The 27,441-nt window shown below is 32.4% G+C and overlaps 5 protein-coding genes across 5 annotated transcripts; 3 read left to right on the plus strand and 2 right to left on the minus strand.

Annotated features, from left to right (window-relative positions):
- Positions 1–3,417: 3,417 nt before the first annotated feature.
- On the plus strand, positions 3,418–4,666 carry LOC108488418 (uncharacterized). The gene is made up of 2 exons (XM_017792698.2): positions 3,418–4,216; positions 4,284–4,666. Exon 1 carries the CDS (start codon positions 3,544–3,546, stop codon positions 4,210–4,212), a length of 669 nt encoding a protein of 222 aa, XP_017648187.1. The 5' UTR covers positions 3,418–3,543; the 3' UTR covers positions 4,213–4,216; positions 4,284–4,666.
- A 462-nt stretch (positions 4,667–5,128) lies between these two features.
- Positions 5,129–8,536, minus strand: LOC108488417 (THO complex subunit 3). Its single transcript, XM_017792697.2, has 10 exons — positions 8,354–8,536; positions 8,176–8,271; positions 7,468–7,597; positions 7,194–7,285; positions 6,951–7,019; positions 6,540–6,597; positions 5,940–6,039; positions 5,665–5,751; positions 5,502–5,580; positions 5,129–5,417 (listed from the first exon to the last, which is right to left on the minus strand). Exons 1-10 carry the CDS (start codon positions 8,414–8,416, stop codon positions 5,250–5,252), a joined length of 942 nt encoding a protein of 313 aa, XP_017648186.1. The 5' UTR covers positions 8,417–8,536; the 3' UTR covers positions 5,129–5,249.
- Positions 8,537–17,244: 8,708 nt separating this feature from the next.
- On the plus strand, positions 17,245–21,725 carry LOC108489618 (KH domain-containing protein At5g56140). Its single transcript, XM_017794284.2, has 7 exons — positions 17,245–17,499; positions 18,075–18,160; positions 19,516–19,661; positions 20,392–20,511; positions 20,592–20,708; positions 20,983–21,126; positions 21,210–21,725. The coding sequence occupies exons 1-7, from the start codon at positions 17,360–17,362 to the stop codon at positions 21,360–21,362; spliced, it is 906 nt and encodes a 301-aa protein (XP_017649773.1). The 5' UTR covers positions 17,245–17,359; the 3' UTR covers positions 21,363–21,725.
- Positions 21,306–24,079, minus strand: LOC108489619 (probable calcium-binding protein CML21). Its single transcript, XM_017794285.2, has 5 exons — positions 23,860–24,079; positions 23,488–23,677; positions 23,167–23,369; positions 22,500–22,668; positions 21,306–22,111 (listed from the first exon to the last, which is right to left on the minus strand). The coding sequence occupies exons 2-5, from the start codon at positions 23,666–23,668 to the stop codon at positions 22,002–22,004; spliced, it is 663 nt and encodes a 220-aa protein (XP_017649774.1). The 5' UTR covers positions 23,669–23,677; positions 23,860–24,079; the 3' UTR covers positions 21,306–22,001.
- Positions 24,080–25,033: 954 nt separating this feature from the next.
- Positions 25,034–27,441, plus strand: LOC108487200 (ubiquitin-conjugating enzyme E2-17 kDa). The gene is made up of 5 exons (XM_017791475.2): positions 25,034–25,164; positions 25,613–25,727; positions 26,103–26,230; positions 26,880–26,984; positions 27,087–27,441. Exons 2-5 carry the CDS (start codon positions 25,658–25,660, stop codon positions 27,228–27,230), a joined length of 447 nt encoding a protein of 148 aa, XP_017646964.1. The 5' UTR covers positions 25,034–25,164; positions 25,613–25,657; the 3' UTR covers positions 27,231–27,441.

The following is a 27,441-nucleotide window of genomic DNA, read 5'->3' on the forward strand; positions in this document are numbered from 1 at the left end:
AGGTAAAATGACTAAATTATAAAAGCTTATACTATATGTTTTAATTGGCCAAAGGTTTAGGGATCTAAATTGAAATTAGCCAAAAGTTTAAAATGATAATTAAACCAATTTTAATATATGTTGGTGGATTATAACATTAACATGTGATTAATAAGTTAATAATTAAAGTTAATTAAAATTAAATATGATTAATTAGGTATAAAAGTAAAATTTTAGTGGAATGAAAGAAGACTCATCTTCTCCATCCATCCACCGAACCCAAAGAAGAAAACGTGAATAAGAAACCTTGTGAAGCTTTGTACATTCGTTCCTTAACTAGGAAAATTTTTTAAGTCATTTTCTTGTATTTTTCTATGTTTTTGAGGTCATGGGAGCTTGATTTAGCTAGTCCATATACTAATTTGTAAAGTTTTTGAAAGTTTCCATACTTGATTTCTTGTAGAATTTGGTGTTAAACTGATAGATTTTTAGCTTATATGTGAAAAATGACTTGATTGTAAGGTTTAATTATTAATTTTGTTAAAAAGGACTAAAGTGCATCAATTGTATAATTGATCTGAAATTTCTATAATAATAGAAAGTAGAGGGTCGTAAAAGGATGTGATGGAGATTGGTTTTGAAATCGAAACTCAAAATTGAAAGTTATGGCTATTTCGGTTTTAGGGGCTAAATTGAATAAAATATAAAATTTTAGGGGCATTCAAAAAATAAAATTAAAACTGATTCATACATATCATAGGATGATATAAAATTTTTGGTATTGATAAATTGTTTAAAAATAATTGTTTAGATAGAAATTTGAATCAAATTGGAGATAATCAGAAAAAAGCCAAAATTGACGAATAATCTTTGAAGTTCCAACTTAATTGCTGATTTTTCCAGGTAAGTTCATATGGTATTAATATGTTTAAATTTTTATTTTCTTGTATTGTGTTTGTATGTTTGATTGTGGGTTGAATTGTGGCAAATAGTTTATAAGGTGAGAAATGAACTAAATTGTAAAAGATTGATTATATGTGATTTTGATATTCGAGTGAACTCAATAAAGGTTAGGATACAATTTACATGCCAATAAGGTTACATGCGGGCTTGTATGAGATATGTGATTGTACGGAGATCATTACAGATTATATCGAGATCCAACCTTTGTTGCAGACCATTGATAATTGAATGTCTCCACAGAAGCCCTAGTGTGGTGTAGTTACTGCTCAGATGAGCAACTTGGTGTGTGTATTCGAGGTTGTTTACTAGAGTTCATCTAGCTAATTGGTGATTGTAAAATGGAATTATTGAAATGAATGATAAGCGATTAATGTTCAAAGGGATGGATGTGAATTGAATATGAGTATGGTATTGAAATGTTGATTGTAAAGTGAATTGGGTCGATACATCTTAATTGTTGCCATATGAATTTGATTATATACTAAACTCACCTTGTTTGATGTTGTGAATTTTCATAACTAGCCCAACTCTATCAGCATATTGGTTTTATGTACGTAATAGAAAGCTAAGGTAAGTTTGGTTTAAATGCCTATGAACTTACTAAGCATTTAATATGTTTATCTCATTATTTTTCTCTTCCCTTGTAGTTTGCCATTTTGCAAAATGTTTCAAGTGGATTGCTTTGAAGCTTACACTATCCAATTTTCAAATCGGTAGTTTTTCGATTGTTTTAAGTCCCGAATTGTGGCGTGTACATAGGTGTTTTGAATAGGTTTACTTTAAATGTTAGACATAGCTTGAAACCTAGATTTTGGCGATGTTAAAGCCTAGTTGAAATGGTTTGTTTTGATGAATGTGTTTGAGTGATGTTTAATGATTAAAATAGCATGTTTGAACATGGATTAACATAGATAAGATGATGATATTGAATGGCTAGTTGGTTGGATGGATGGATGGTGTACAAATGAATGAGTTGAATTGGTATGTTTTATGTTAAACTGAACTTATTTTGAATGGTTTGAATGGAAATGGTTAATTGATTGTTTTGGTATGCCTTTACTATGGATAGATTCAAGTCAAGTCGGTGATTTATTGAGTACATTGAATAGGTTGGTTGGAAGTGTTGAAACATGTACCATTTGGTTTATTTTTACCAAAACAGTATGTTAGGTCATGATGTTACAAGAAATCTTGTTGTCACGATGAGGCAAAAACAGTATGTTACGTTGTAGACATATCAATATCCAAAATAAAATTACCAAATTTAAAATATGGAAGCACGATACTAACAGTAACAAAAAATCATTAAATAATAATTTGTAATAACTAAGGTTAACTGTTGTAATCTAAATAATTTAATATGAAAATTAAAATTTAATAAAAACCTAAATAATAAAATTATTGTTATTCGCTTCAAAATTTAAGTGCAATTGTAAAATATTATATATAAAAATAGAAATTTTAATATTTTTAAAGGAAGATGTTTTCATTTGGTAGTAATATTGAATAAAAAAGTTATTTATTATGAGCTAAACATTAGACTTCTTCATATATTGTTAAAATTGATAATAAAATATTAAAATATTATTCAATAATTTATTTTATATGAATGAATAATTTAGTTTTTTCTAGATATTTTTATAATATTTCTTCTATAAAATACAATACTAAACAAAGAACGACGTTCCAAGCTTGAAATAAGTTGGATTGGGTTAACTGCAATTAAACTCTGGGATTGACAATCTTAAGAAGTAATTTAAATAGATGAGGTCAAAAAGATAATTTATCGAGCAACCCTTAATCTATCATGATTTAAATTGTGAGGTCAAAAGTTAAGTAGATTAAATACAAAATTCTAAAATTAAATTTAAAAACTTAAGACAGCTTAGATTTAGCCATGTGGGAGTTAGATTCTAATTCACTTTGAAAAGAAAAAGAAAATGTTTTAGTTTTAGAACAACTAGAATTTATGCCATTTCTAGGTAAAAAAATTCTTAAAAGGATAATTATATTTAAAAATAATTTAATTTATAAAAAATAAAATTTTAATTGAGTAATTATTATTAAAAATCCTAAATTTCTTGACTTGAAAGAAAGAGTTATACAACAATAAGGAATGAAGTCAAAAAATTTTAAAGAATTAAATTAAATTATTATTATTTTTAAAAAAATTAAAGTACAATTTTAATTTTACTAATTTAAAATTTTAAAGGGAGGCTGGACCATGCTAGCCCTTTGGCTACGCGCCTCACAACAATTATTGGTAAAAAAAATAAAAACTAGAAGTGGCCCACAAGAAAATATTTCAGCTGTTTCAGTTAGGATATTGGGCCTTGCTCTGTCTTATAAAATTGGGCTTTTGTTTCAAGTACGGCCTAAACAGAAGAAGAAAATCCGACCGTTGGGGGATTCCAAAATATTACCGTTACCCAATGCCATGCGTTTAAATATCAGAAACTATCCTCATTTCCCACAACAATACCCATTCTCATCTCATCTCATCTCATCTCATCTGCCAATCTCTCTCTGCTTCATCAGCATTTTAAAATTTTTTGTTTCTTATTTTTTTAATTTATTATTATTGTTGTTGTTGTTTGAGTGATGGCTGAAATGGCAAATACCCACATTGTAGAAATCCCAGTAGATGAAGAACATCAACACAAGCTCTCATCTGCTTTAACCACAATCACTGCAATCCAAAACCATCCATTGATGGAAATCTCTCGAAGTCCAGGCCATCTTTTACTTCTCAAATTATGGCAAAGAGAAGAAGATCTTTTCAATTGTAAAATTGCAGTTAAAGCATCAAGACTAGATTCCATCAAAACACAAATCTTCCAACTCTCTTGTTTCTTCCTTGTCTTCCATGGCTTATTCTTCAACGTCTTGTTTACATCATCCGTTGGTGTTAGACAACACCATACTTGTAAGAAATGGTGGATACCATCCATTGTTTCGCTTTCGACTTCACTTGTGTTTGTGTTTTTGGTTCAGGTTAAGCTTTGTAGGTATTGGAAAGTAGGGAAGCAATTGCAGAGGGAACGAAATGATAACCGAGCTCTTACTAGGTGTATTCAAGAATTGAGGATGAAAGGTGAAAGCTTTGACTTATCAAAAGAGCCTCATATTGGGAAGAGGATGAAGAGTTCCAGTGTTGAAATTAAGTGGAAGCCATTAACATGGTGTTCTCAGTATTTGGTTACTATTGTTATTGTTTGCATCTCGGCTTTGGTTTTCCCATTCTGCAAGTTCATGCTCTGTGGATTCTGATAAGGTAAGATATAAAATTTGTTTCAACTTTTTTATTTATCATTGGCTTCTGATTGATTTGTTTTATATAGATGATTGGATGGAGGATGCTAATGGAGGTATTTGATTGGGGATGAAGCATCTTGGTCCGATAAACCTTTTACATCACCAACAGATAAAAGAAGCCGTCGTCTGCCGCTCATATGGAGGCGACCTGAGATCTCGTATTGTACTATCTAAGAGATGCTTTGCTTTTCTGAGATCTTCAATGGCGACACCACTTGTGTGCTCAATTTTAGTTGTACAACAAGTTCTTTCTATTCAACTCAAATAATAAAATTCTTTCATTCTTTTATTATTTCTTAGATCAACTTGTATGCCCATCCCCACTCCTTTTGTAGTACACTCATCTATTTGGGTTCAATTTCTAAGTGGACTTGAGTTCCCATCACTCTGGATCTCTGGATTGGTAAAAGCAATTCCCCAGTTTCTCTCAATTTTGAATTACTCCCTCCTTTGAAAATTGGAGATACATGAGACAGTAACAAATTTATTAAGACCAAATTAATAGAATATGAAAACTTTAAAGGCTAAATTTATTATTATACCAATCAAAATCATATACTTGGTGATTTATCCTTATTTTCGAAATGAACAAGGATTATAAATTGCTCCAACTTTTTTAAAAAGTACCAATTTGCTCAATTTCGAAATCGAAAGGGACAGGAAAGATTTTTTACCTTTTGGATTAAAATATCGAAATTGCTCTCGATATTTGGATTCAAATTAACTCAGATTGAACAAGTTCAAGGTGGAACTGACAGAGATTTGATAAATTCATTTCAAATTACTTGTTGGAATTGATAATTAGCAAATAGCAATGTGCCACGCACACAATGTGCTAGAAGATAAACAGCAAGAAGGAAATTCAAATTGGTTTATTGGATAAAAAAAAAAACCATAATCAAGTATTAGAAATCCATGGATACATAAGAACAGTTGGTTTTGCAGAGAAAACAATAAATAGTCAACTAGAACTAAAAGGATTACCTCATTAACTAACTGCTTTCGAAACCGAATATCCGAAACACACCTTCATCGGCTGAATATTTGTTCTTGTCATCTCCGGCATAAGCAAGTAAATTGTATTTTGGATTCCATTCCACACTATTCATGGCAGCTCGACAAGGAATTTGATGCACGGTTCGTCCCGTATGAACATTGGACTGTTTCAGATAACAGCAGAAACATGAATACGATAATTTTTTTATTAACCGTTTTACAGATAAGGAAGTTCAACCAGTACATACTATATCAATAAATAGATCTTCACTGGCAGAGGCAATATAATCTCCCGTATAATTGAAGCTTATTGTCCGGACAGGCCACCTGCACAGAACGCAAATGGTCATTTCATGCCCATGAGAAATGTGACAAAAGTTAATAAAAAGCATGTATTCAGGTGAAACTTACTCAAGCTTAGTAAATGTTCGCACACAAAGCATCTCCGATATATCCCAAAGGCTGACTAAGGAATCAGCACTTCCAACAGCAAAGTATCTACCATAGAAGAGTAATGGATTTTATCATCTAATGGAAAAAGAAACTTCTACCTCGTATTCAAGAAACAAAAAATAACCTTTGGATGTATGAAAAACATGTAAAGATTAAATACACACATTACATGATAGATGCATATAGATATAAGGCTGGTAAACCAATAATATCAAGACAGAGTTAGACCAAACCTTCCTGTTGGATCAATTGCAATACAGTAGCAACCAGCAGTATGTGCCATGAGGGTGTCAACTGGTCTAAGTAATGGGTAAGCAAGTACTTCAACAGTACCTGAGAAGAACATTTAACATATAGAACATAAACATCCTATAAACTAAGGAGTAATAATAAAGGTAAAAGTACCATCAAGGTCTCCATACTAGGAGTCAAATTGCATTTTGCCCCCACTACTCAAAAAAGGGCAAAATAATCCCTATATGTTAGATCAAAGAGCAAATCAGTCATTCCTGTTCAAAATTTCATCCCTTTGCACTGTTGAAAATTGGCATAGCTAACAAAGTAATTAGTTATTTACATGAGGCATGCCACGTGTACCTCATCTGATGTACAAGGACAAGTTTTTAGCAGTAAAAATGATGAATTTTTTAACAAAAGGACCAGTTTGCTCTTTGATCTAAGGTAACAAGGACTAATTTGCTCATCTTTCGAGTATAGGGGCCAAAATGCAATCTGACTTCTAGTACAGGGGCCTCCATGATACTTTTACCAATAATAAACCATTTTTGAATCAAAGAGAGAAGCATAATTGCTAACAAAGAAATTGTTCTAACCATTTCCAGTCGTCAAAAAGAACATATCTCCTGTCATGTTCCAAGCAATTTCATTTACCTGGAGAAAGAAATTTTATTCATCTGTTTAATCATACAGCTTAAGTAACAATTTCTAGCATCCCATGATTAGTCATTACTTCCAAAGAGTTAACTGAGAAAAGGGTAAAAATGTTGGTAATTTATAATGGCCATTAGTTCCAATTTGTAATGACAATTAAGTATTAAATGAATACATTGCACGCTTAAATGTGCTTGGTACTTTATATACTCAAGTTTGTGTTTTATGCATAAACTAAACCTTGGAAACTAGGCCTCAAATGCAAGTATGAATGTGTTTTCCAAAATTAACATCTTCAAAGTTGATCAAATAACAAAGGAGAGGAGAGCAAATTAGTATGAACTGAACAATACCTCATAACTGAACTTGCGTCTGTGAATTGGCTTAAATTTTCGAACATCCAGTATTGTTAATTCATCATCCTTGAGAGAAATAGAACATAGTATCAATGATAAACTAATTTTTATTATCGTGATGGAACAATGCCAAAAAAAAAAAATGTTCTATTGCTACTCAAAAAAAACAAATGCATGTAAAAGATTCCAAGTCGGAGATGTGTTGAAGTGCACAAAGTGACATAAGACAATAGAGCATACCCTATTACCAACAGCTATGTGCGTCCCATCTGGTTTATACGTGATGTTTATATTCTCCCCACTAAGTTCTGCTTGCTGGGAGCACTTCCCGCCTGCAAAACCCGATGTAAGCAAAGGTAAATAATTATATGATGGTTAAGCAACTAAGTGACATCATGACAATTTATTTAGTTAACCTCCTATAAGCAGATTTCATGGTATTCAACATAATAATCATGGCTGTACAAGCCATAGTAGTTCCTCTTCGATCTTACATAAAACGGTATTCACTTACTTCGAGCATCCCATAGACGAACAGTCTTATCACCAGATGCAGTTGCTATGAGATCAGCATGTTTAGGGTCCCAACATAGTTGATCCACGCTATCAGTGTGTCCTTTCAATTCGATATCTTTAGCCTTTCCCTGCACCAGACATTAGAGAAAATCACTATTAACAACAGGGAATTTATTAAATTTCCAACATTCAAGACGCAAACCAAATCAATTTCAGATAAATTCTGCAAAGGGAAAGATGCTTTTGGAGAAGATACAATAAAAACGGATGTAAAAGACTAAGACGCCAGCTATCAAGGTATCTAAAAACTGCTTGTATTACTGTATGTGTATCCTAAAAGCAGTTACTTTACTTGAATGAATTTTGAGATTTTATCTTCTTACTTTTTCCATTTAAAAGTCATAGTCCAATAGTTGATATCTTTAGTATTTTCCATCAAAATTTCTCATCAATATACTAATGCAATCATAGCAACCTCAGAAACAAGATTTTTTATATCCAAAAATAAGAAGATTTATTTTGAGTATCCTAAAAGCCTAAGCAAAAGGATGCCCATGAGAACGAGTGCACGAAGACGCATCTCGAATCAAATCCCAATTCATTATTAGTGCTGTAATAAAAAAGCAACATTCAAAATACCCAGAAGAGAAAAAAACAATGAAAAACGAAGAAAATTAAAAAAAAAAAAAGAGGGGTGACAGCTTACATGACCGTGAGGCTCAATATGCCAAACTCGAGCGGTTTGATCGACGGAACCGGAAGCAAGCTTGGTGCCGGTGCAATTCCAAGCTACCGAATGCACCTTTGAGAAAGGATATCAAAATATTCTTCAATTAGGAGAGAAAGAGAAACAGGAAAAAGAATCCAAAAGAAAAAAACCTTACTTTCTTTTTGTGACCTTGATACTCTCTGCTATGTAGATTCTTGAAAGCAATTTTCTCCTCCATTCTCTCCCTTAGTTCTACCCTCCTTGTGTCAGTGTAGGTTTACTTAAAACAAACCAAAAATGAATTCCGTTTGGTTTCAGAGTTCTCTTTTTAATGGAAATGATTTTTGTAATTTTGGTTAACATTTTAAAATAAAAATATGTGAAAATTACTAAAATTATTTGATTAATTTACATTCCTTCAAATTTATCAAATGTATTTTTATTAGGACCAACATTGGGTAAATTCACTATGTATTTCACAACCAATTTTAAAAACTCCATTATCAAATAATTTCACCTTTATTGAAAAAAATCTTAGTAAAAATTGAATGCATTAATTCTCTAAAAATATTAAATTTTCTTTCATATTTTTTATTAAAAATATATTTTTATTTTTATTTATAAATATTTAAAATGAAAACATTTCCCAAAAATAGGAAATAAAAAATTTCATACATTTAATAAAGCTTTATATAAGCCCTTAAAAGTGATAAGTGAGTATCATTCCCACGATGATTGTATTGAGGCAAAAAGTTGGTCAAATTATTTTAATAAAGTCGGGTTAATGCTATGGCAAAATGATTAAATGAAATGTTATGACAAAATTAAGGTAAATATGCAATGATTAAATGAAAATTGAAGCAAATATTGACTTATTGGTTATTTAACATTTAACTAATACTAAGCGATCGGATCATAATATAGAAAGATAACTTGTATTAGTAAATGAATATAAATAGGTCTTTAGTCTAATTGAAAATGTGCTAATGATTGAAAGACTGATATGTCGCCTATCAAGTCTAATTGGGAAGATGTTTTGTCTTGAGCATTGAAGTGAATAACTCTTAGAAAATAGAGACATAAATGTGACTGATTGGACTAACAGTACATCAGACATGACCCAAGTAGGTTAGATCTTAGATCCATTATGGATTTACTAACTTTTGACGTTCATAGTGTGGCATATCTTAATATTTAGTGGATGACAGACTATGTATGTATAACTCATATACTTTGATGTAGGTAAAAGTCTAAGTTCAAATAGATAAGGAACTGAAAGTTAGTGCTTTGGGTATACAACTTATGCAGTATGTAGATTTATTAACAATAATAGAATTCATAACCCAACTAATGCGTAACTAATATCCTCTCATCAGCATTACATGATAGATGAAAAGTAAACGTGGAAATGGGTCCTATTGGTTACAACGAGATAAAATAAGATCATATTGAGAGAACAAATTTATTCCACAAAAAATTAAGGATATCCTATGAGGGTAACACACTTATGTAAAAGTCATTGGATGAGCACTTATTGGGTAGCTTTTGTAATGGTATGTAATTAGGATGGGCTCAGTCACGATACTATAGTGGAATGACTTTGTAACTAAATAAAATTATAATTAATAGATGGAAACTTGGAATTTAATTATAAATTATTTGAGCCTTAATTATATATGTCCAATCGATCCCTCTACTAGCTCGTTAAAACCAAAAATAAATTGCATATAGAACCAAATAAACAAAAATGAATAAAAATGATGAAGTAAGAGAAATGGGTTGCATTCACAAATGAGTGTGTTTACTCACTAAGTATAGAAATGGCTTGATAGTTAATTTAAGACTTTCAAATTATTATTTAATTAATTATAATTAAATAGTTGAAGTTTGAAAATGAAATTAAATTAATTAGTCGTTATGAATCCATTGAATATGGAAATTATATAATCCATCATAGATTTTTTATAGTAAAATTGTCATTCTTTAACTAAATTAGAATTGGATTGAGGAATTTATTAAATTGGAAAATTAATTAATTTAATTTAATTAAATAAATAATATTTATTTTGAGAATGAGACACAAATATTGGGTTGGATTAAATTATAAAATGTCGAGTCAAAAAGTTCAAGAAGCACGTACAATTTGACCTAATATATGAGAGACCCAATTCCCCTCATATTATATATGAGGGGCGGCAACCCTAGTGTTATTTTCTAGGGTGTGCCGCCCCCTCTTCTAGTTGGATTAGAATATTATTTTCTATTAAATTAATATTATTTGTGTTATACTTATTCAATCAAGATTCTCTTATCTCTCACTATAAATAGATGACACTGGTAGAGTTATTCACATAAGTTTTAACACATAAGTTTCATACATTTTTATTCTGCCAGAAAGTAGTGAGAATTTATTTTCTAAGAATAAATTCTATTTTCTAAGAATTGTGATTTCTACCAGTTTCTATTTGAGAGAATTACTTTTGTAACGACCTGATTTTCAGTAGTGTTGAAAAATACGATTTTGGAACCACATTTCAATTAAATGAGTCTGTAGGGATAAAATATAAACATTTATGAAATTATTATGAAAATATATTGAACTCCGGTTAAGTAATTTAACCGAGAAAATAGTTAATTAAAGTTTAGGGACTAAATTGTAAAAATTTAAATACTGTTGAGTTTTAATTTTGAAAATACTTGGGGGACCTAGATAGCAATTATCTAAAGGAACAAAATGGTTAATTAACCAATTTTAAATAGTAGATAGTGGATGGTGATGATGATCGTCATTAAGTTAATATAATTATAATTATATTAAATAAGGTTAATTAAAACATAAACACGATTTATTATCTTAATCCTTTCTTAATATATAAATATAAGTTGATAGTGGTGAGATGAAAGAAAATAATCATCTTCTCCAAGCCACCACTATCCACCATTAGAGAAAAAAAGAAAGAAAACCTTCAACCCAGTTAAACATTCAAACATTATTTCAAGGAAGTCTTTAAGCTATTTTTCTTTGATTTCTATAGATTTTTTTATTATGGGAACTTGATTTAACTACTTATCTATCAATTTGTTCAATTGTTAAGTTTTTAGCAATTTGCTATTGTAGAGAAATTGATGAATTAGGCTTGTATTTGGTAGTTAATAAGCTTAGATTGTGACGAGAACTAAATTGTAAAATAGACAACTTTGTAACATTAGGGACTAAATTGAATAAATTAAAATTTATTGTGAAATTATGTTATAGATAGGAAGTATAGGGTCCTTAATGAAATTATGTTACAAATAGGAAGTATAGGGTCCTTAATGAAAGAATGTAAAGTTAGATTTTGATTCGATGTTAAATATTGAGAAATATATGTATCCCGAGTACAGGGACTAAATTTTCGAGCAATCATTAAGTAGATTCTAACATCCAGAGGACGATCCCTGACTCAACAACATTTGTATATCCCATTTTGATTTAAGAATGACATGTACCTAGGTTGAGTCAGTTTTGATTTATAACTATGTGTATATGCACTTTGGCTTAAAAAAATTGGTACTTGAATATGGCTAATGGAACATGAATTGTAAATGGTTTCAAATTTGGTATGTTCTGCTATAATGCTAGTGATATTGATGAAATACTTAAAACTGCACATGACCTTGTATGATATGCAATAGGTAATTAGTTTATAACATTTAGGTATTTGTAAAATGTTGAATGCAATATTAGAGTGCTTAAATTGATGTGAGCATGTTGTCTATCAGGCCTGGTTATGAATTGAATTGTTTAGTATAGGTTTGGAAAGATACAAGTTTTTATCCAATTAGAAATTGCAAAAATAGTATGTGACATCATGACGTCAAACGTACGTCGTTGCGACGAGGGTTGGGCTCTAGGCCATGGCACGATGAGAAACCCTGTCGCCACGGCGAGGCTAAGTCAGTATGTCATGTCGTGAGAAAGAATTCTTGAGGTCGCTTCGTCAACCTTCTATTTTGATTTCTTTATAATTTTATCCTTATTTGGCCTCGGGTTAGTATTTGAGCTTTTGTAAGTTCATATTAGACCCGAAAATGATTGTATATTTTGTTAAATGCATGTTTTAGTTGAATTTAATCATCAAATAACATAAAATGAAGGTAAATGATCATAGTTGCTCCAGACCTGGTGATTGGTGTAACACTCCTTACCCGAGACTGTTGCCAGAATCGAGCACGAGGCATTACTAAACTTATTCTATCCCTTAAATAGGTTTAAATTGTTTATTTAAGCATTTCGGAATGTACTGCCATTCTGCGTCGTAGTCGCCTAAAAATTCATATCTTGAGTTCCGAAACTCGAAATTAAGATCCGTAAATTTTTCCTGAAACTAGACTCATATATCTATCTACTAATTTTTTTCATAGATTTTTGACTTGGCCAATTAGTACAGTTTATTAGTTAAAGTTTCCCCTGTTTCAAAACTCGACTGCACTAACCTCTTGTTACTACGAACCATGTTTCTTCCTGTACAAAATTCATATCACTAAGCCGTTTGTTTCTCTTAAAACTAGACTAAACAAGGATTATAACCATATAAAGTATACCTTCTAATTAGTTTTGTACAATTTATGGTGAATTTCCAAAGTTGAAACAGGGGTTCCAGAAATCGCTCTGACCCTGTTTCACTAAAACTCAGATATATCATGAAATATAATACCTTTACGTATTTTTCTTATTCCATAAGAAAATAGATATAATAAGATTTAATTTCATATATTATTCATCTTCAAACTATGTTTATGCAATTTTTAGTGATTTTTCAAAGTTACGTCATTGCTGTTACTTGAATCTGTTTTTAGGTTACTTTCACATTTTTCATAATTTTCATGTGATAATCACCATTCAATCATACATATTAATAAACATGCATATCATCGGCCATTTTATTAGCTAATCACTAGCAAGTATTTACACATCATTCATTGTTCATATTATACCAAAAGTGGCTAAGTTTCTATACATGCCATACACAAAACAAAACGCCTAATTATACCGAGTTATTTCTTTGATAGTGTGATCGGCCTCCGACGCTTCCTTCGATCCCGAGTGGCTAGATAAGTACTATAAGAAGAAGAAAATAAAGAGATTAAGCACTAGGCTTAGTAAGCTTACAAGCAAATAAATCACAACATTCAACATAATGGATAATTATGCATAATATCATCTAACATCATAAATTTCTTTACTTCTCAATTTCTATCTTCTTCTTTATTCCCTTACCTTCTTTCTTACCGACCTTTCCTTTTCATAAGTATAATCTACTTTTCCTTTGCTGTTAATTCACTGTAATTTAACTCGTATCCTGACCCGTTGAACCACTCGGAATACTAAGGATACTAGGGTCGCTCTCGCTCATCAATATCTCGCCAATGCCATGTCTTTGACATGGACTTACATGAATTATTCCTGCTCCAATGCCATATATAATATGGACTTACATGGCTCAATCCTGTCTCCAAAGCCATATTTCTAATATGGACTTACATGGCTCATTTCGTTTCGTCTCTGTCAACCCTAATATCCTAACATTCTTAGGGTTCAACCGGCTTTCTAACACTTTTCCTCTCTGTCACTCCACCTTAAATTGACTTTACATATTTTCATAACATAAGTATATAAATGCTGAAATTGACAATAATAATGTAAAATAAAAGAATATTGCATTTATTTACTGTAACTTACCTCGATACAAAATGTGACTAAACTTTACAATTTAGTCCTTTACTTTTTCTTTTCCCGATCTACTCTCAATTTCGCTCTTCTTGATCTATAATAGAAAATTTAGCTTATTTAATATCAACATTTATCAAAACAACCCTTTACTCAAACTTTGGCAAAATTACATTTTTCCCCCTAAACTTTCACATATTTGCACTTTTGCCCCAAGGCTCGTAAATTAAACTTCATCCTATTTTCTTATGTTTTATGACATGCTGATCATTTTTCCTTCTATGGCAACATCAAATTCACACACTAACATGTACTTATGACTATTAGATATTTTTACCGATTAAGCCTTTTTACTCGCTTTCACTTAAAACCAAGTAGCACAAGTCGTCTAACATAATTTAAAACCTCATATTCCATCATAAAACATCAAAATACACAAATTTCACCTATGGGTATTTTTCCAAATTTGATTCCTAACTTAAATTATTGCTAGCATAAGCTTTATCGAGCTAACGGACTTCAAAACGTAAAGATCATTAAAAGCGGGCTTGGAATCACTTACTATGAAGCTTGAAAGTTGAAGAAACCCCAGCTATGGAGAGAGGTAAGGTTCTGCTGGTAACTTGAAGAAGATGATACAATTTTATCATCTTTTTACCTTTTATTAATGTTAATAACCAAATGACCAAAATGCCCTCCTTACTAAACTTTCAAAAATTCCTTCCATGTCCTAATTTTGTCCATGAACTTAAAATTGGTCAAATTACCATTTAAGATCTCCTAATTAATATTCCAAAATAATTTCATACTAAAACTTCTAGAATGCAAGTTTTGCAAATTATTCGATTTAGTCCCTAACCTCAATTTAAGCACTTTATGCATAGAATTTTATCACGAAATTTTCACACAATCATGTAATCATACCATGAACCTCAAAATAATAATAAAAAATATATATATATATATATTTTTTACCCTGAATTTGTGGTTTCGCAACCACTGTTTCGTTTAGGCCCTATTTCGGAATGTTACAATTGGGTCAAGTATGGGGTGTTTAATATAAATTATTGAAAAATAAGGAATTATTATCATTTAACAAGGAAATAGGCTAAACGTGTGAGTAATTAAGGTTTTATATGGTAATTTTTTTCCATTACTAATTAAAGCCTAGTGGGGGAGTTTTTCTTTAACCGTTGATAATCACGTCATTAGGATAAACTCACTCTATCATCATTGGATCTAAGTTGGTAGAGGAAATTTCTAGATTTTTTTCCTAATTTGTGTGGAGCGTGAGGTATTACTTTTTAAATTTTCAAATCAATGTATGTGGGAGAGAGAAAAAAACATTGTTACTAACTTTTAACTTTGGAGGAATTGCGATTAAAATTGAAATTAGATTTAAAGATAAACTATGGGCCATTGGATGAGAGATTTGATGGTAAGAAGAGATCACGGCGGTTGTCTTTTGAGTGGGAATGTATGAATTTCCACTATTGATTAATTGAGAGAGAGAAATGAGTATTTTAGCTAACTTTCACTCGTGCTTTCAATTATAAGAGACTTGGGAAGAAACCTCATTGCATTGTTGTAAGTCACTCCCTCTCGATTCTTATGATTGAATTATTGTTTTAAATAAGAATATTGATGATACCTTATTAGATTTCATTGCATATTCAAGGATGATTTAAATTATAGGAGAAGGTGAATTTAAGTTGGAACTTTGAGGGTTAGATGAAGAAGTGGAAGAGAGGTGAGGTACTAGTTCATTCTTTTGCATTCGTGGTTCAATTGAAGCATCTAAATTAGTTTTAACGATAATATGTTTAATTTAGCTTTAAGATGTGGCATGTATATAAAGTTAAGGTGTTAAGGAAATGGTCACTTTCTTGTTCATATGTCACTTTTGATGTTTGTGGCAAGTGTTGAATTGTATGTTAAATGGTATGTGACAGATGTGTGAGGTTTAGCTAGGGTTGATGTGGTTTAGTTTACGATCTTAATAAATTTGGATATGTCATCTAGGTATGCCAAGGATTGCATATAAAAGAAATGGTAAATTGAATAAGTAGTTGGATTGAATATTTTTGGTTTTTTACTATATACTATGATGCCATTGAATGGCTATATATTGGAATGTTTTATTGACATTGTTCTAGGTTAAACATACATGTTTTGGTATTTTTTTTAACCAAGTGAAAATGGTATTTGGTGTATGTATTGAAAAGTTTGGTTGGAGGCTATGTAATAATTTCCAAATACAGGGGCCGCATTTCAACGATCAACCTTTCTTGTTGCAACTTCGGTCAACAGTAAGTGATGTCACAACGTAGAGTGGCTTGAGGTTGTGACGTGACATACTATTTGGCGACGTCACGTTACGGAAGAGGTGACGTCATGACGTTGGCTTTGAACTTCTAAAACTTTACAGTTTGGTCATGTTTCATGCCTGGGTTGGTAAACGAGCTTTTGTAAGCTCGTTTAAGACCCGGAAATGATTGTTTATCATAATTTGAGTTTGATTAACACTTGATTATATGTATAAATGTTTGTAAGTGCCTGATTGACTATAGTTGCTCCGGCAACGAATATAACATTCCGTAGCTCGGACCCGACAATCAGATTGGGTGAGGGGTGTTACATATTAAGGTTTTGAAGTCTTATGAATGTCATATAGTAAGTAGGCTTAGGCTTTATATTGTTGCTTGTGTTATGGTTGGCATGAGGGCATTATTGCATGGTTATAAAGATAGTTTATATACCAAAATGTTGTTTAGATTGTGAGTGTTTTGATATGTTAAATGGTCATAAAACTTTAGCTAAACAATATGTTATTTAGTTGTTTTGGATTGAATAGTTTATATTATTGATGGTTTGATAGTGAGCTTCTTTTGAGTTTAGAAGTCTTGAGAAACATGTTTGAGTGTTAGTTAAGGTTCTAAACAGTTTCCTTGCCTTAAAAGAGACTTAAAAGAGTTTTTATTAAGACCCTACTGACTTTCAAAGTAGACAAATCTTCTTTAAAACCCTAAAGTATGTCCAATAAGCCTGACAATCACTGAATTCTCCATACTTTATTGTAGCATTAGACATCAATTTGTCTTTGAGCCATCTCCATATCCCCATCTCAAGTTCAAATATCTCATTTAACTCTTGAACTTTGTCATTATCTTATCTAAATATATTAAAATAAGAGAGTCCGAGTGTCTAATACTAAATGAGAGAAAAATATTCACTTCTGCCGTCTAATTCTTTACCATATATATCGCACACAAACATCTTTTTATTATAATGTTATACGGCAAATAATTAATTAATTAATTAATTAATTAAGAAATTTAGAAATTTACACATCATATATATATATATTATTTTTTTTGTTGCATACCTAAAAAAAACCACAAAAGAGGAGAAAAATATACACACACAACCACCACCATCACCGCTACCCGCAGGCACCTTCGTCTTCTACTCATGACTACATCGGACGGTGGAGGAGGCAGGTACATGGCCTACTCTCCCTCGCCTTCCGCTCCTCACTCTCCCCACCTCTCCGGCCTCCGCTCCGTCGCTGCCGCAGCCGCTTCCTCTGCTGCCCTCCTCGATCAGGAGAAGTATGCTCTTCTTTTTTTCTCTTTTTCTTCTCTTACGTCAATTTTAATCTAATACCTTAAGATCTTCGCTGTTTTATTCTACTCGTCCTTCGCCTTCAATTATACTCGACGATTTCTGTTATCTATTTATTCCTTGTAGTGACTGTAGTGATATTGGCTCTGATCTTTCTCTTTTGCTTATAAAGTATTTAGTTTGGTGTGAAATTTGTTCTCTTAGTTGGCTTTGATTGAATTTCCAAGATCTAGTGCTCGATCCATTCCTTTTTTTATCTGGTTATGCTTTTTGTTCTGTCTTTTTGATGATGCCATCGTAGTATTAACAGATCTCTTCAGATTTACAAGTTGGTGAATTCTAGTGGTTTGATGCTTTCATTGTGTGGTGTGGAGTGTCTTTTTCAGGTTTAAGTTGTAATCTGGATGTAGGGGTATTAGATTGAAGCTAAATAACTGTGGATTGCTTGTAATTATCATTAATGACTCTGTTTCTGCGGCTATTAATAGTAGCTGGAGATGATTCTTTTGTTAATATGTGTTAATCAACTATTGGCTGACGGTCTTCATTTTCCTGTTTGCAGATATCTCTCAGAGTTATTGGCAGAGCGTCAGAAGATTAGTCCATTTATGCCCGTGCTCCCTAATACCTATAGATTGTTGAACCAGGGTGAGTTACTTAACATAGCAATCTTCTTTCCAAAGGATCATGCAGAAGAATATCTCCTTTCCTGTTTGTTGTCTTTAAAATAACAATTGAAGTTCAATGTTGAGTGCCAAATACTAACTTGACAAGTAACTGATAAAATTTGCTAGTCAGGGATCAAGCCATGGGCACTTTGTCACTGGCCTCCTGTCAAAATCTTCATAGCTAGAGCTAATACATTCACAAAACCTTGTGAACGAAATCATGCCTTGTGTAGATAGAACTGGAAATTACTAGGACTTGGTGGAATCATGATTGAGGTTGACTGCCTTCTTCTGATAGTCCCAGACAGGAAATGTGCTTAAACTTTCAAAATTTTCTGGGTAGAATGATAATGATATAACAGAAACTATGGTTCTTAATTGGCCAATAAGATGTGTTATATGAACCTTGCAAGCTCCTCTATGTCACAAGTGGATAATAAGACATCTTAGGAAGTAACGGAAGCCAATTATAAAGAAGAAAGAAGACACTTCTAGTGCTGTACTCTTAAGAAAAAAGAGGAGATTAGAAACAAAGAGGAGGCAGAAAGGAGGTTTCTGAACCACAGTAACAGTGGTGATGAAAGGTGGATATGATGAAAAGAGCGCATAGAGAAAGCTAGTGATCCTACTGGTATTCATGTTGGGAAGCAGCCCATGCTGGGTTTAAAGAAAATCAGTGATGTGTGAGGATGGTAAGGTTTTAGCCTGCGAAATGCAATAGGATATTAGATTTCTAAAAAATTACTGAAATAACTGTTTTAATAGTCTGTTGTAACATCAATGTATCATGGATCCTGAGGTTGAGAAATCTTGGCAGACTTGCCTGTAAGATTTAGTTCTTTTAGGTTTGTTGTGAGAGGTCTTAGTTGCCAACTTCTAGTCAGACGTGGGGGTTGTTTGTTTTCTCTTTCATCTATTTATTGTAGAAAATTATCATATAACTGTGCTAAATTTGGTGGCATTGCAATTAAGTAGTCTTTCTTTCTGTGCTTCTGGTGGTTTTCTTTTCTCCATTCACTTGTATGATTTCAGATTCTAACAGTTGATCTGGTTTCTCCATGGTTTTGCAAGTTAGTCAAATAATTCTTTTTAATTAATATAAGAATGTTCCTTATTGATTTATATATAAACCCAAAATAGAATTTCACTACCTCTTTTTATTTTGTTCCAGATTGCTTTCTACTGGAAGAGTAGCTTATTTTATGAAGGAAGTGTTGATATTTAACTGACTAAATTAACATTCCGTGTAGTCTCTCCATTTTGTGGTGACTGCTAACTGATTTCTTAACAACTAACTGGTACATCTTATTCTTGAAAATGACATTTTTGGAGCAGAAATTTTGCGTGTAACTACGCTGTTGGGGAATGCATCAGTTTTAGGTCAAAGTGGGCTTGAACAAGCTAGCCCCCTGGCTTCTGGAGGAATATTTTCAAATGGAGGAGCTGATATGAATGGATGGACTTCACGTTTTCAATCAGAAGTATGGATACTAACCATTAACATAACTCTTTACCATCTAATTTTACTGCTTTTAGAGGTATTGCTGACTTAATGTTTTACTACATTTCCTGCTAACCAAACCTTTGTTTGACTTGTAGCTTGCAATGTCGTTTCTCTTATGACAGGCAGTCTGAAGCTAACATGAAGAAGTTCTCCAAATTAGTTTTAGCTTAGAAATTGATTCAGGCTGTTGCTCCTACTTATATAACTCATTGTTTCTCTGGCCTTTATCATTGTCAAGATAAATTTTGATATGCAGGGGATGACAGTATTTCCATTCAACTGAACTGTGTACTTTGCTGCTGACTTCAATAACTAAACAGTCATTTTAATTGCCTAAAGTGGTTTCCTTGATTTCAGTTACCTGCTTTTTTTAATGTGGAAATACAAGCTTTCCCATTGTTACATAGAAGCTGCTTAGATAGTCTCATCTGATCAGAAGAACTGATGGTTGATTGTGTTAGTAGGGGCCAGGTTCATTTGTGAAATTGCTTGTTACTGCTTTTAGGCTTGGTAGTCCATAGGTTTCTGTTTTACTCTTTTGTGGACTATTTTTGGTAGAATTGTTCTTTTGATCTGTTCAAGGTACTTGTCTGAAATGTCCTTGAGGAATCCCTGGTGCTTGTCAAAAGAATGGGTTTTCCATTGATATTTTCATTTATCAATTGCTTTGGCTTTTTTTTAACAAAACCCGTTATATTATGGTGCAGATGTCAGGTTTAGTACGGCCCTCTTCGGCACAAAACTGGGTGGGTTCTCAAGTTAGCTCTTCTGGTCTTATTGTTAAGAGAACGATCAGAGTGGATATTCCTGTAGACAGCTATCCTAATGTATGAATGAACACTCCTGTCCTAAAACTGCTTTTAGGAATTATTCTTTTTTCAGCATCTAAAATAAGTTAATGTTGCAGTATAATTTTGTTGGCCGCCTCCTTGGTCCTAGGGGAAACTCTCTCAAGCGTGTGGAGGCAAATACAGAGTGCCGTGTCCTGATAAGAGGGAGGGGCAGTATTAAGGATCCAACTAGGGTAACTATCATTCTCTTTGTATCTTTCTTAGTAGTTACTTGCTCATTAAGCAAGTCTGAAAGTGAAACCCATGAAACATGTAGCTGCTACACATTGTTGCAGTTCCAAAGATGGATGGATAAACTAAAATGAATTATGTGTTGATTTAGTTCTAAAGGAGTGTATATATTATGATATTGAATTTCTTTATTGGGAGAAGTGAAATTCTCCGTCTCTTTATATGGATACAAATGTAGTAATGTTGTTTTTTGTTTAAAAAAAAAAAATTGGTAAGGAGGAAATGATGAGAGGAAAACCTGGGTATGAACATCTGAATGAACCTCTTCATATCCTAGTTGAGGCTGAATTACCAGTTGAAATAGTTGATGCTCGCCTAATGCAAGCCCGAGAGATACTAGAAGATTTGCTCAAGCCTGTGGTAAGTTCGAACTTTGTTTTGCTTGTTATTATGTTGAGTGGTAACGTGAAAATAGTTGTCTTCCCTTTTATTTTGAAAAATAGGATGAATCTCAAGATTTCTACAAGAAACAACAGCTGCGAGAGTTAGCAATGCTGAATGGTACTCTTCGTGAGGAAGGTTCTCCCATGTCTGGTTCAGTATCTCCCTTTCAGAACAACAGCCTTGGAATGAAGCGAGCAAAGACAAGGGGGTAAAGGATATGGGAGGCCTGTGTGTTAGTGTCATGCCATAAGCCACAGACAGTGCAGGTGAGGTGAATGCCCCCAACTGCGGTCGGGGCACTTGAACATTTTGTGTGGCAGTTGAGTTGAGTTGGGTTATGAAGTGTGTTTAAGTTAATGTTTGGGAAATGGGGAGGTTAAATTACTACAGAATGAGGAATGGATGAGTGTGGAGTTTTGCAGTTCTGCTAAAAACTGTTGGCTGTGTTATTAGGTCGTATAGCGCTAGTAATAGTATAGTATGGTATATGCAAGGAAGTTAAAATTGTATTGGGCTTGTATTTTTTTTTATTTTGTATTATTAATAGAAAAAGTAATTGCATTTGTTAATGAAAATTTAATGAATGAATTACGGCTTAATGGGGCTTTGGTTTGATAAAATATTAGAAATAAATAAAATGTTGGATCATTTTGAATCAAATATTAATATCATTAAACCCATTTAGAATAAATGGAAGATTGGTTCAAAATCTATGTTATTATTATTGTTGAAAAGGTGAGGGAAATATATATATAAGTATCAAAAAGAAAGGAACAAACACTGGATTGGACTTGAAACTAGTATTGTGATAAAATTTGACTGAGAGTGGCTTTTGCTTGCTGTTGTCGTTTTTAGTGGTGTTCATCGTCGTCTCCGACCTCCTCAATTCCAACCCAAGTTGTAAATGCAAAGAGAAATTCCTTGAAACTCACGGATCCATTTTTATCCCAGTCCATCTCTTCTGCAACATCCCAAAAATCAATCACTATTAACCAACAACCTATGCATGTATGATTGTATTAAAACTTAGAAAGCACATGACATTGACATGAACCATCTGTGTCTGTCAGCTAAGTTATTTAATGAATCTTGGATGCCGTGCAACAGCAACTGCAATCCACAATCTAAGCTGACACAACTTCCTCGTCGCCTTCTAAACAATAATATTATGCATTTTTTCTGCATAATTTGTCTACGCAAAGTGAAGTAAACACCATATTATGCACATGTTTACATGTGATATTGGGAACCCTTTTCTTTTTCTGTATATTACTATATTTTTACTGTACGTGTAAAATTTACGTCGATAATGTACCAAAGAATTGTATATATAGAGAGAAAGAGCTGACCAAATCTTTTGGTGGCTATTGGTCCAGAGGAACGCTCCCCAGATTCATTGATAGCTTGAACCATCTCATTCTTGCTAACATAACCATCCTTGTTCTTATCCAACAACACAAATGCATCCACCAATGTTTCAAACGTGGCCTCCAAGTTTGGTACCCCCATTCTCGATTTCTTACTTCATTGTCATGGAACACCAACATTTATAATTAAAAGGAGTGAATATAAATGTCATTGATTCTGCTCAGTAAAAGTATTATGGAAGTGTTTGTACTAAGAGTTAAATTATATTTTATTTTATTTTTACTTAATAAATGAGTAAATTAGTCCTTATATGATAGATTAAAGAGTAGATTGTAAAATTTCATCCATTTCTATTGTTAAAAAATGACTTGGTTGACAAGTGTTATGTCTACCTCATTTGACTGATTTTTAACAATAAAAATAAATAAATTTTTTAACAAAAGAACTAGTTTACTCTTTGATCTAACACATGACTAATTTACTAAGTAGTACTAAGTAGTAGAAGAAACAAAATACAATCTACTAACACATCCATTAAAAATATAACACCCTCTTGACCTCAAACACAAACAAGGCAAGGCATGTATCTCAATTCTCCTACACAAACAAGAATGAAAGAGAAAATCTCAAAAATGTTAAAAAGGATACGGCTTCGAATTCAGTAGCATTGTCCTTGAGAAGATAGACAAGGCAAAGAAGGACTATGAACTCATTGAATTTGATTCCCATATCCTCATTCATATCACATGCCTTAAACAAATCCTCTATTTCCTCCTCTGTGAAACAAACTTGAAGCTTGTGCAAACATTTTTTCAACTCTTCATGATCAATGGCACCATTTGAGTCCTCATCTACAAAACATGTTCTTTCTCAAAGTTTTATTTATATATGATGATGAACAAAAAGGGAAAAAGGGTGTATATGGCATAAATAAACAATCAGTTCAACAAATACTAGTTGCTTACTAACCAAACTGCTCAAAAATAGCTTTGCACTTCCTTAAGGTGTGATCAATTTTAGGGAATTTTAAGATGATGCTGTTGAAAGACTTGATTGTAGTTCCTTTAGAAGCCCTGTGCTGCATAGCTTCAACCATTTTAGCTTCTAGTTTTGTTTCAGGTGATTCAGACTTTCCCACGACACCTCCCATTTGCCTAGCCTGCCCATACAAGTTGAAAAAGCTATTAAAAGGAGATCAAAGATGAGATGTATGATGAACTATCAACAATCAAATCAGAATGGTTGGCTTTTCATCTCAAAAGAAAAGAAGCAGCAGAAGCATGAACATGAAATCAAAAGGGTAAATTAAGCATGATTGTTTAAGACATTTATTGTAGGTACCTCCTAAAACACAAGAGCAAAGAAAGGGTGAATTGAATTAATTGGGGGGAAGAGAAAGAAGGGTTGGTTTTGGAGTGTAGGTTGAGTGGTTGTATATATTTAGAATAAGCAAATATTATAAGCGCGTAGGGAGGAATATGTGTTGAAGGTGCGGACGGCTGGCCTGGCTTGGGCTGGCAAATGGCGTCATCATCATCACCTGAGTGCCGCCTGTTGTGTGTTTAATGGTAGGACACTAACTACATAATCTGCGCTGACTATTCTCATTTAACAATAAACAAAATATCATCACTTTGTCATTGTTAGATGAACCAACTCAAGTTATCTTTGAAAAATTACCATTTTATTGTACAGGAGTTAGATTGCATTTTCTCTTCTTAACTAAAATATGGATAAATTAGTCTTTTATATGTTAGATTAAATAATAAACTGAGTCATTCTCTTAAAAGTTTCAATCTATGTCCATTGTTAAAAATTGATTCCTGTATGTCAGTATAAGATATACATAACATGTCACGTGTAACTATCTGGTTATTCTGTCGGCCATGACAATTTTTAAAGTGACCGACAAAATATATTCCTCTGTACATTTTTTTTTAATAGTAAAATTTGATAAAAATTTTAAAGACTATGTCATATTTCAACCTAATCTTGAGAAGAGTACAAGGACCTTTGTCATATTTTAACATAATCTAATCTCCAAGATAAAATAATAGCTAAATAAAATTGTACCAAAAAAAATCCAAAATGGAAAAGGAAGGGGTAAAAGTATTATGGAGAATGTGTATTAGGAGTTAAATTGCATTTTGACTCATCTATTAAAAAATAAACAAATTAGTCCTTATACATTAGATCAAAGAGCAAATCGGTCATTCTATTAAAAATTTTATTCATTTTTACTATTAAAAATCGGGTCTTATACATTAATATGAGGTACAACGTGGCATGCCAAGCATTATTGTTTGGTTATTTTATCTACTACACTAGTTTTAACCATATAAAAAAATAAAAATTTTAATATAAATGACTAATTTGGTCTTTGATATAACATAGAGCACTAATTTACTTAATTTTAAATAAACGGGCAAAATGTAACCCAACTTTTAATACAAGAGTCTCTATAGCAATTTTACCAAAAAAATGGCGGTGGCAGGGCCGCGTGGCAGAGAATCACCGCCACCTCTTTGTATAGTGCATATCATATACAAAACAAAAAAAAAAAAAAAAGCCCCAATTTTTTTTTCTTTCGCTCCGTAAGAATAACCTAATAATCGACTTTTTTCGTTCTCAATTCTCACCTCCAAGGTAACTCTTTCCTCTTTTAATTTTTTTTTCCATAATTTTCTCTTTTATATTTGTTTCATTTTTCTAATTTTCGCTCCCTTTTTATTTTTGTTTAATTTGATTCTATTTGCTAATGGATCGACGCGTTCATCTGTCTTTCTAATTTTTAATTTAATCTCTGTTATTAGTATTATTATTGTTTCTTTAAAGAATTATTATTGTTTTTGTTGATAATTCATGTGTCCTTTGCCTAGAAAATCTGGAACGAAAAAGCATTAATTTCTTTGAATACACCACTTAACGTAAATAAATTGCATTAATTACGCTAATTATTATTTTTTGAATCCTGAGAAGTTTCAACCTGTTGCCTCTGGGTTTATTTTTTATATATATTTATATATTTATTACTGATATAATTATATTATTATTATTTGTTTCCTTAATTACTTCCAATTTTATATTACTGCAGTTTACCTTACTGTTCTTTGTTTGAGTCTTGGGAGAGGGTTTCTGAATGGCTTCAAAGCGAATTAACAAGGAGTTGAAGGATCTGCAGAAGGATCCCCCTGCTTCATGCAGTGCCGGTTTGTTTCCTTGTTTTAGCCTTTGTTTTCTTTAAATCAATGCTAAATTTGTTGAATCGATCAAACCCAGTACAGTCACATTGAAAAAAAAATTCAATAATTGAATCTCCCCGCATTTATATGTGGGTTGTTTAATTGAATCCGTTGATCATTCAAGATGGTGGATGTCAGTAGTGATACCACAATTTGTTAGCTGCGATCTGTTTGAAGACGAGGGAAACTGGTTATTGTTTTTGGAAACCGACAGGGTTTTGATTAATATAATCCGTAAACCCTAATAATGGCCACTTTGTGGAGTAGAGTATGCTGTCAGATTTAAGCTTTTTCCTTGTAATTAATTAACATTTTCTTTAAAATAATGTTGCATATATATAGGCCCTGTCGCTGATGATATGTTTCACTGGCAAGCAACAATCATGGGCCCAACAGACAGTCCTTTTGCTGGAGGGGTCTTTCTTGTTGCCATTCACTTCCCCCCAGACTATCCTTTCAAGCCACCCAAGGTAAAATACACTCTACTTATCTCCTATAACTCTGCTTGACTGCTTATTAAGAAATGTCCTCTTTATTATTATTATTTTTTTTTTTTGGGGGGAGGGGGTTATATTTGTTCTATATTGTAATTATTGAAAATTCAATCCTTCGACACCTTTCACTGCAATGTCAAACATTGATAAGTTCAAGAAACCATATTTTTTTCCAACATGAGCTTTTTGTAAACCAAGCTTTTTTTTTTTTTTTTATAGCAATGCTAAACTAGCCTAAGTCAGCATCTTTAATAAACAGAGAATATAGAGAAAAAGTTTAATGCTCGAGGTGTAAGGAAACTATTTAGTATGCTAAAACATATGAACCTTATATTGGTCCATATTTAATTTTGACCTTGACATTTTGTTTTTTCTTTCTATAACATTGATTTTCTATAAGAGTTGAAGTGAATGTTTTGTAATGTGTTGTTTTTGTTGCTGAAATTTCTTGCTGTTCTTTTATGTGCCTTCGCTTTTATTTCATAAAACGTATTTCCATACCTACAACTTATGCTGATTGTGGTTTGTCTTGCACTTAATTTGTTGTATTAACTTTCAACTCTAGAAGTCGGTGATTCTTGTGGATTCTATTTTTACCTGATTGTCTGAAGTGTCCTCTGTGAAGGTTTCTTTTCGAACAAAGGTTTTCCATCCTAACATTAACAGCAATGGAAGCATCTGTCTTGACATTCTCAAGGAGCAGTGGAGTCCTGCCCTCACCATATCCAAGGTGATGACACACGCCATTCATCAACATTATTCCAATTCTATGCGCTCTTTAGATTGTTGTGGTGTAAAAGATTTTAATTAGCTGCAACTTTCTGTTTTATAGGTGCTTTTGTCAATATGCTCACTGCTTACAGATCCAAACCCTGATGACCCTCTGGTGCCTGAGATTGCTCACATGTACAAGACTGATAGAGCCAAATATGAGAGTACTGCTCGCTCATGGACCCAGAAATACGCAACGAATTAAGGGTCTGCCAAGAGGTCATGGTTGATCCTTTATTAGTAAATAATAGAAATAACCTTGGCTGGATATTACAACGTATTTGATAAGTTTTTTGTTGTTTTTTAAAAAAAAAAACAAAACTGAATGTGTCTCCTAATAGCTGTTTATATATATAAACTAGGAATACGCTAGTTGATTTTAAAATAATTATGAATCTGTTTTATATTTAAAATAA

This window comes from Gossypium arboreum, chromosome 5 (genome assembly GCF_025698485.1).
Source record: "Gossypium arboreum isolate Shixiya-1 chromosome 5, ASM2569848v2, whole genome shotgun sequence".
NCBI classification, from domain to species: Eukaryota; Viridiplantae; Streptophyta; class Magnoliopsida; order Malvales; family Malvaceae; genus Gossypium; species Gossypium arboreum.

Excerpts from the sequence above, each read along its gene's own strand:
- LOC108487200 (XM_017791475.2), top strand. The coding sequence starts at position 25,658 with ATGGCTTCAAAGCGAATTAACAAGGAGTTGAAGGATCTGCAGAAGGAT. Across the intron at positions 26,231-26,879 it reads ATCCTTTCAAGCCACCCAAG|GTTTCTTTTCGAACAAAGGT; the intron begins GTAAAATACACT and ends TCCTCTGTGAAG. Across the intron at positions 26,985-27,086 it reads CTGCCCTCACCATATCCAAG|GTGCTTTTGTCAATATGCTC; the intron begins GTGATGACACAC and ends TCTGTTTTATAG.
- LOC108488418 (XM_017792698.2), top strand. The coding sequence starts at position 3,544 with ATGGCTGAAATGGCAAATACCCACATTGTAGAAATCCCAGTAGATGAA.
- LOC108489618 (XM_017794284.2), top strand. The coding sequence starts at position 17,360 with ATGACTACATCGGACGGTGGAGGAGGCAGGTACATGGCCTACTCTCCC. Across the intron at positions 19,662-20,391 it reads CTTCACGTTTTCAATCAGAA|ATGTCAGGTTTAGTACGGCC; the intron begins GTATGGATACTA and ends ATTATGGTGCAG. Across the intron at positions 21,127-21,209 it reads AAGATTTGCTCAAGCCTGTG|GATGAATCTCAAGATTTCTA; the intron begins GTAAGTTCGAAC and ends TTTGAAAAATAG.
- LOC108489619 (XM_017794285.2), bottom strand. The coding sequence starts at position 23,668 with ATGGGAGGTGTCGTGGGAAAGTCTGAATCACCTGAAACAAAACTAGAA. Across the intron at positions 23,370-23,487 it reads AGCTATTTTTGAGCAGTTTG|ATGAGGACTCAAATGGTGCC; the intron begins GTTAGTAAGCAA and ends CATGTTTTGTAG. Across the intron at positions 22,112-22,499 it reads AATAGCCACCAAAAGATTTG|AAGAGATGGACTGGGATAAA; the intron begins GTCAGCTCTTTC and ends GGGATGTTGCAG.
- LOC108488417 (XM_017792697.2), bottom strand. The coding sequence starts at position 8,416 with ATGGAGGAGAAAATTGCTTTCAAGAATCTACATAGCAGAGAGTATCAA. Across the intron at positions 7,598-8,175 it reads ATATTGAGCCTCACGGTCAT|GGAAAGGCTAAAGATATCGA; the intron begins GTAAGCTGTCAC and ends TGTCTGGTGCAG. Across the intron at positions 6,598-6,950 it reads GACGCAAGTTCAGTTATGAG|GTAAATGAAATTGCTTGGAA; the intron begins GTATTGTTCAGT and ends TTCTTTCTCCAG.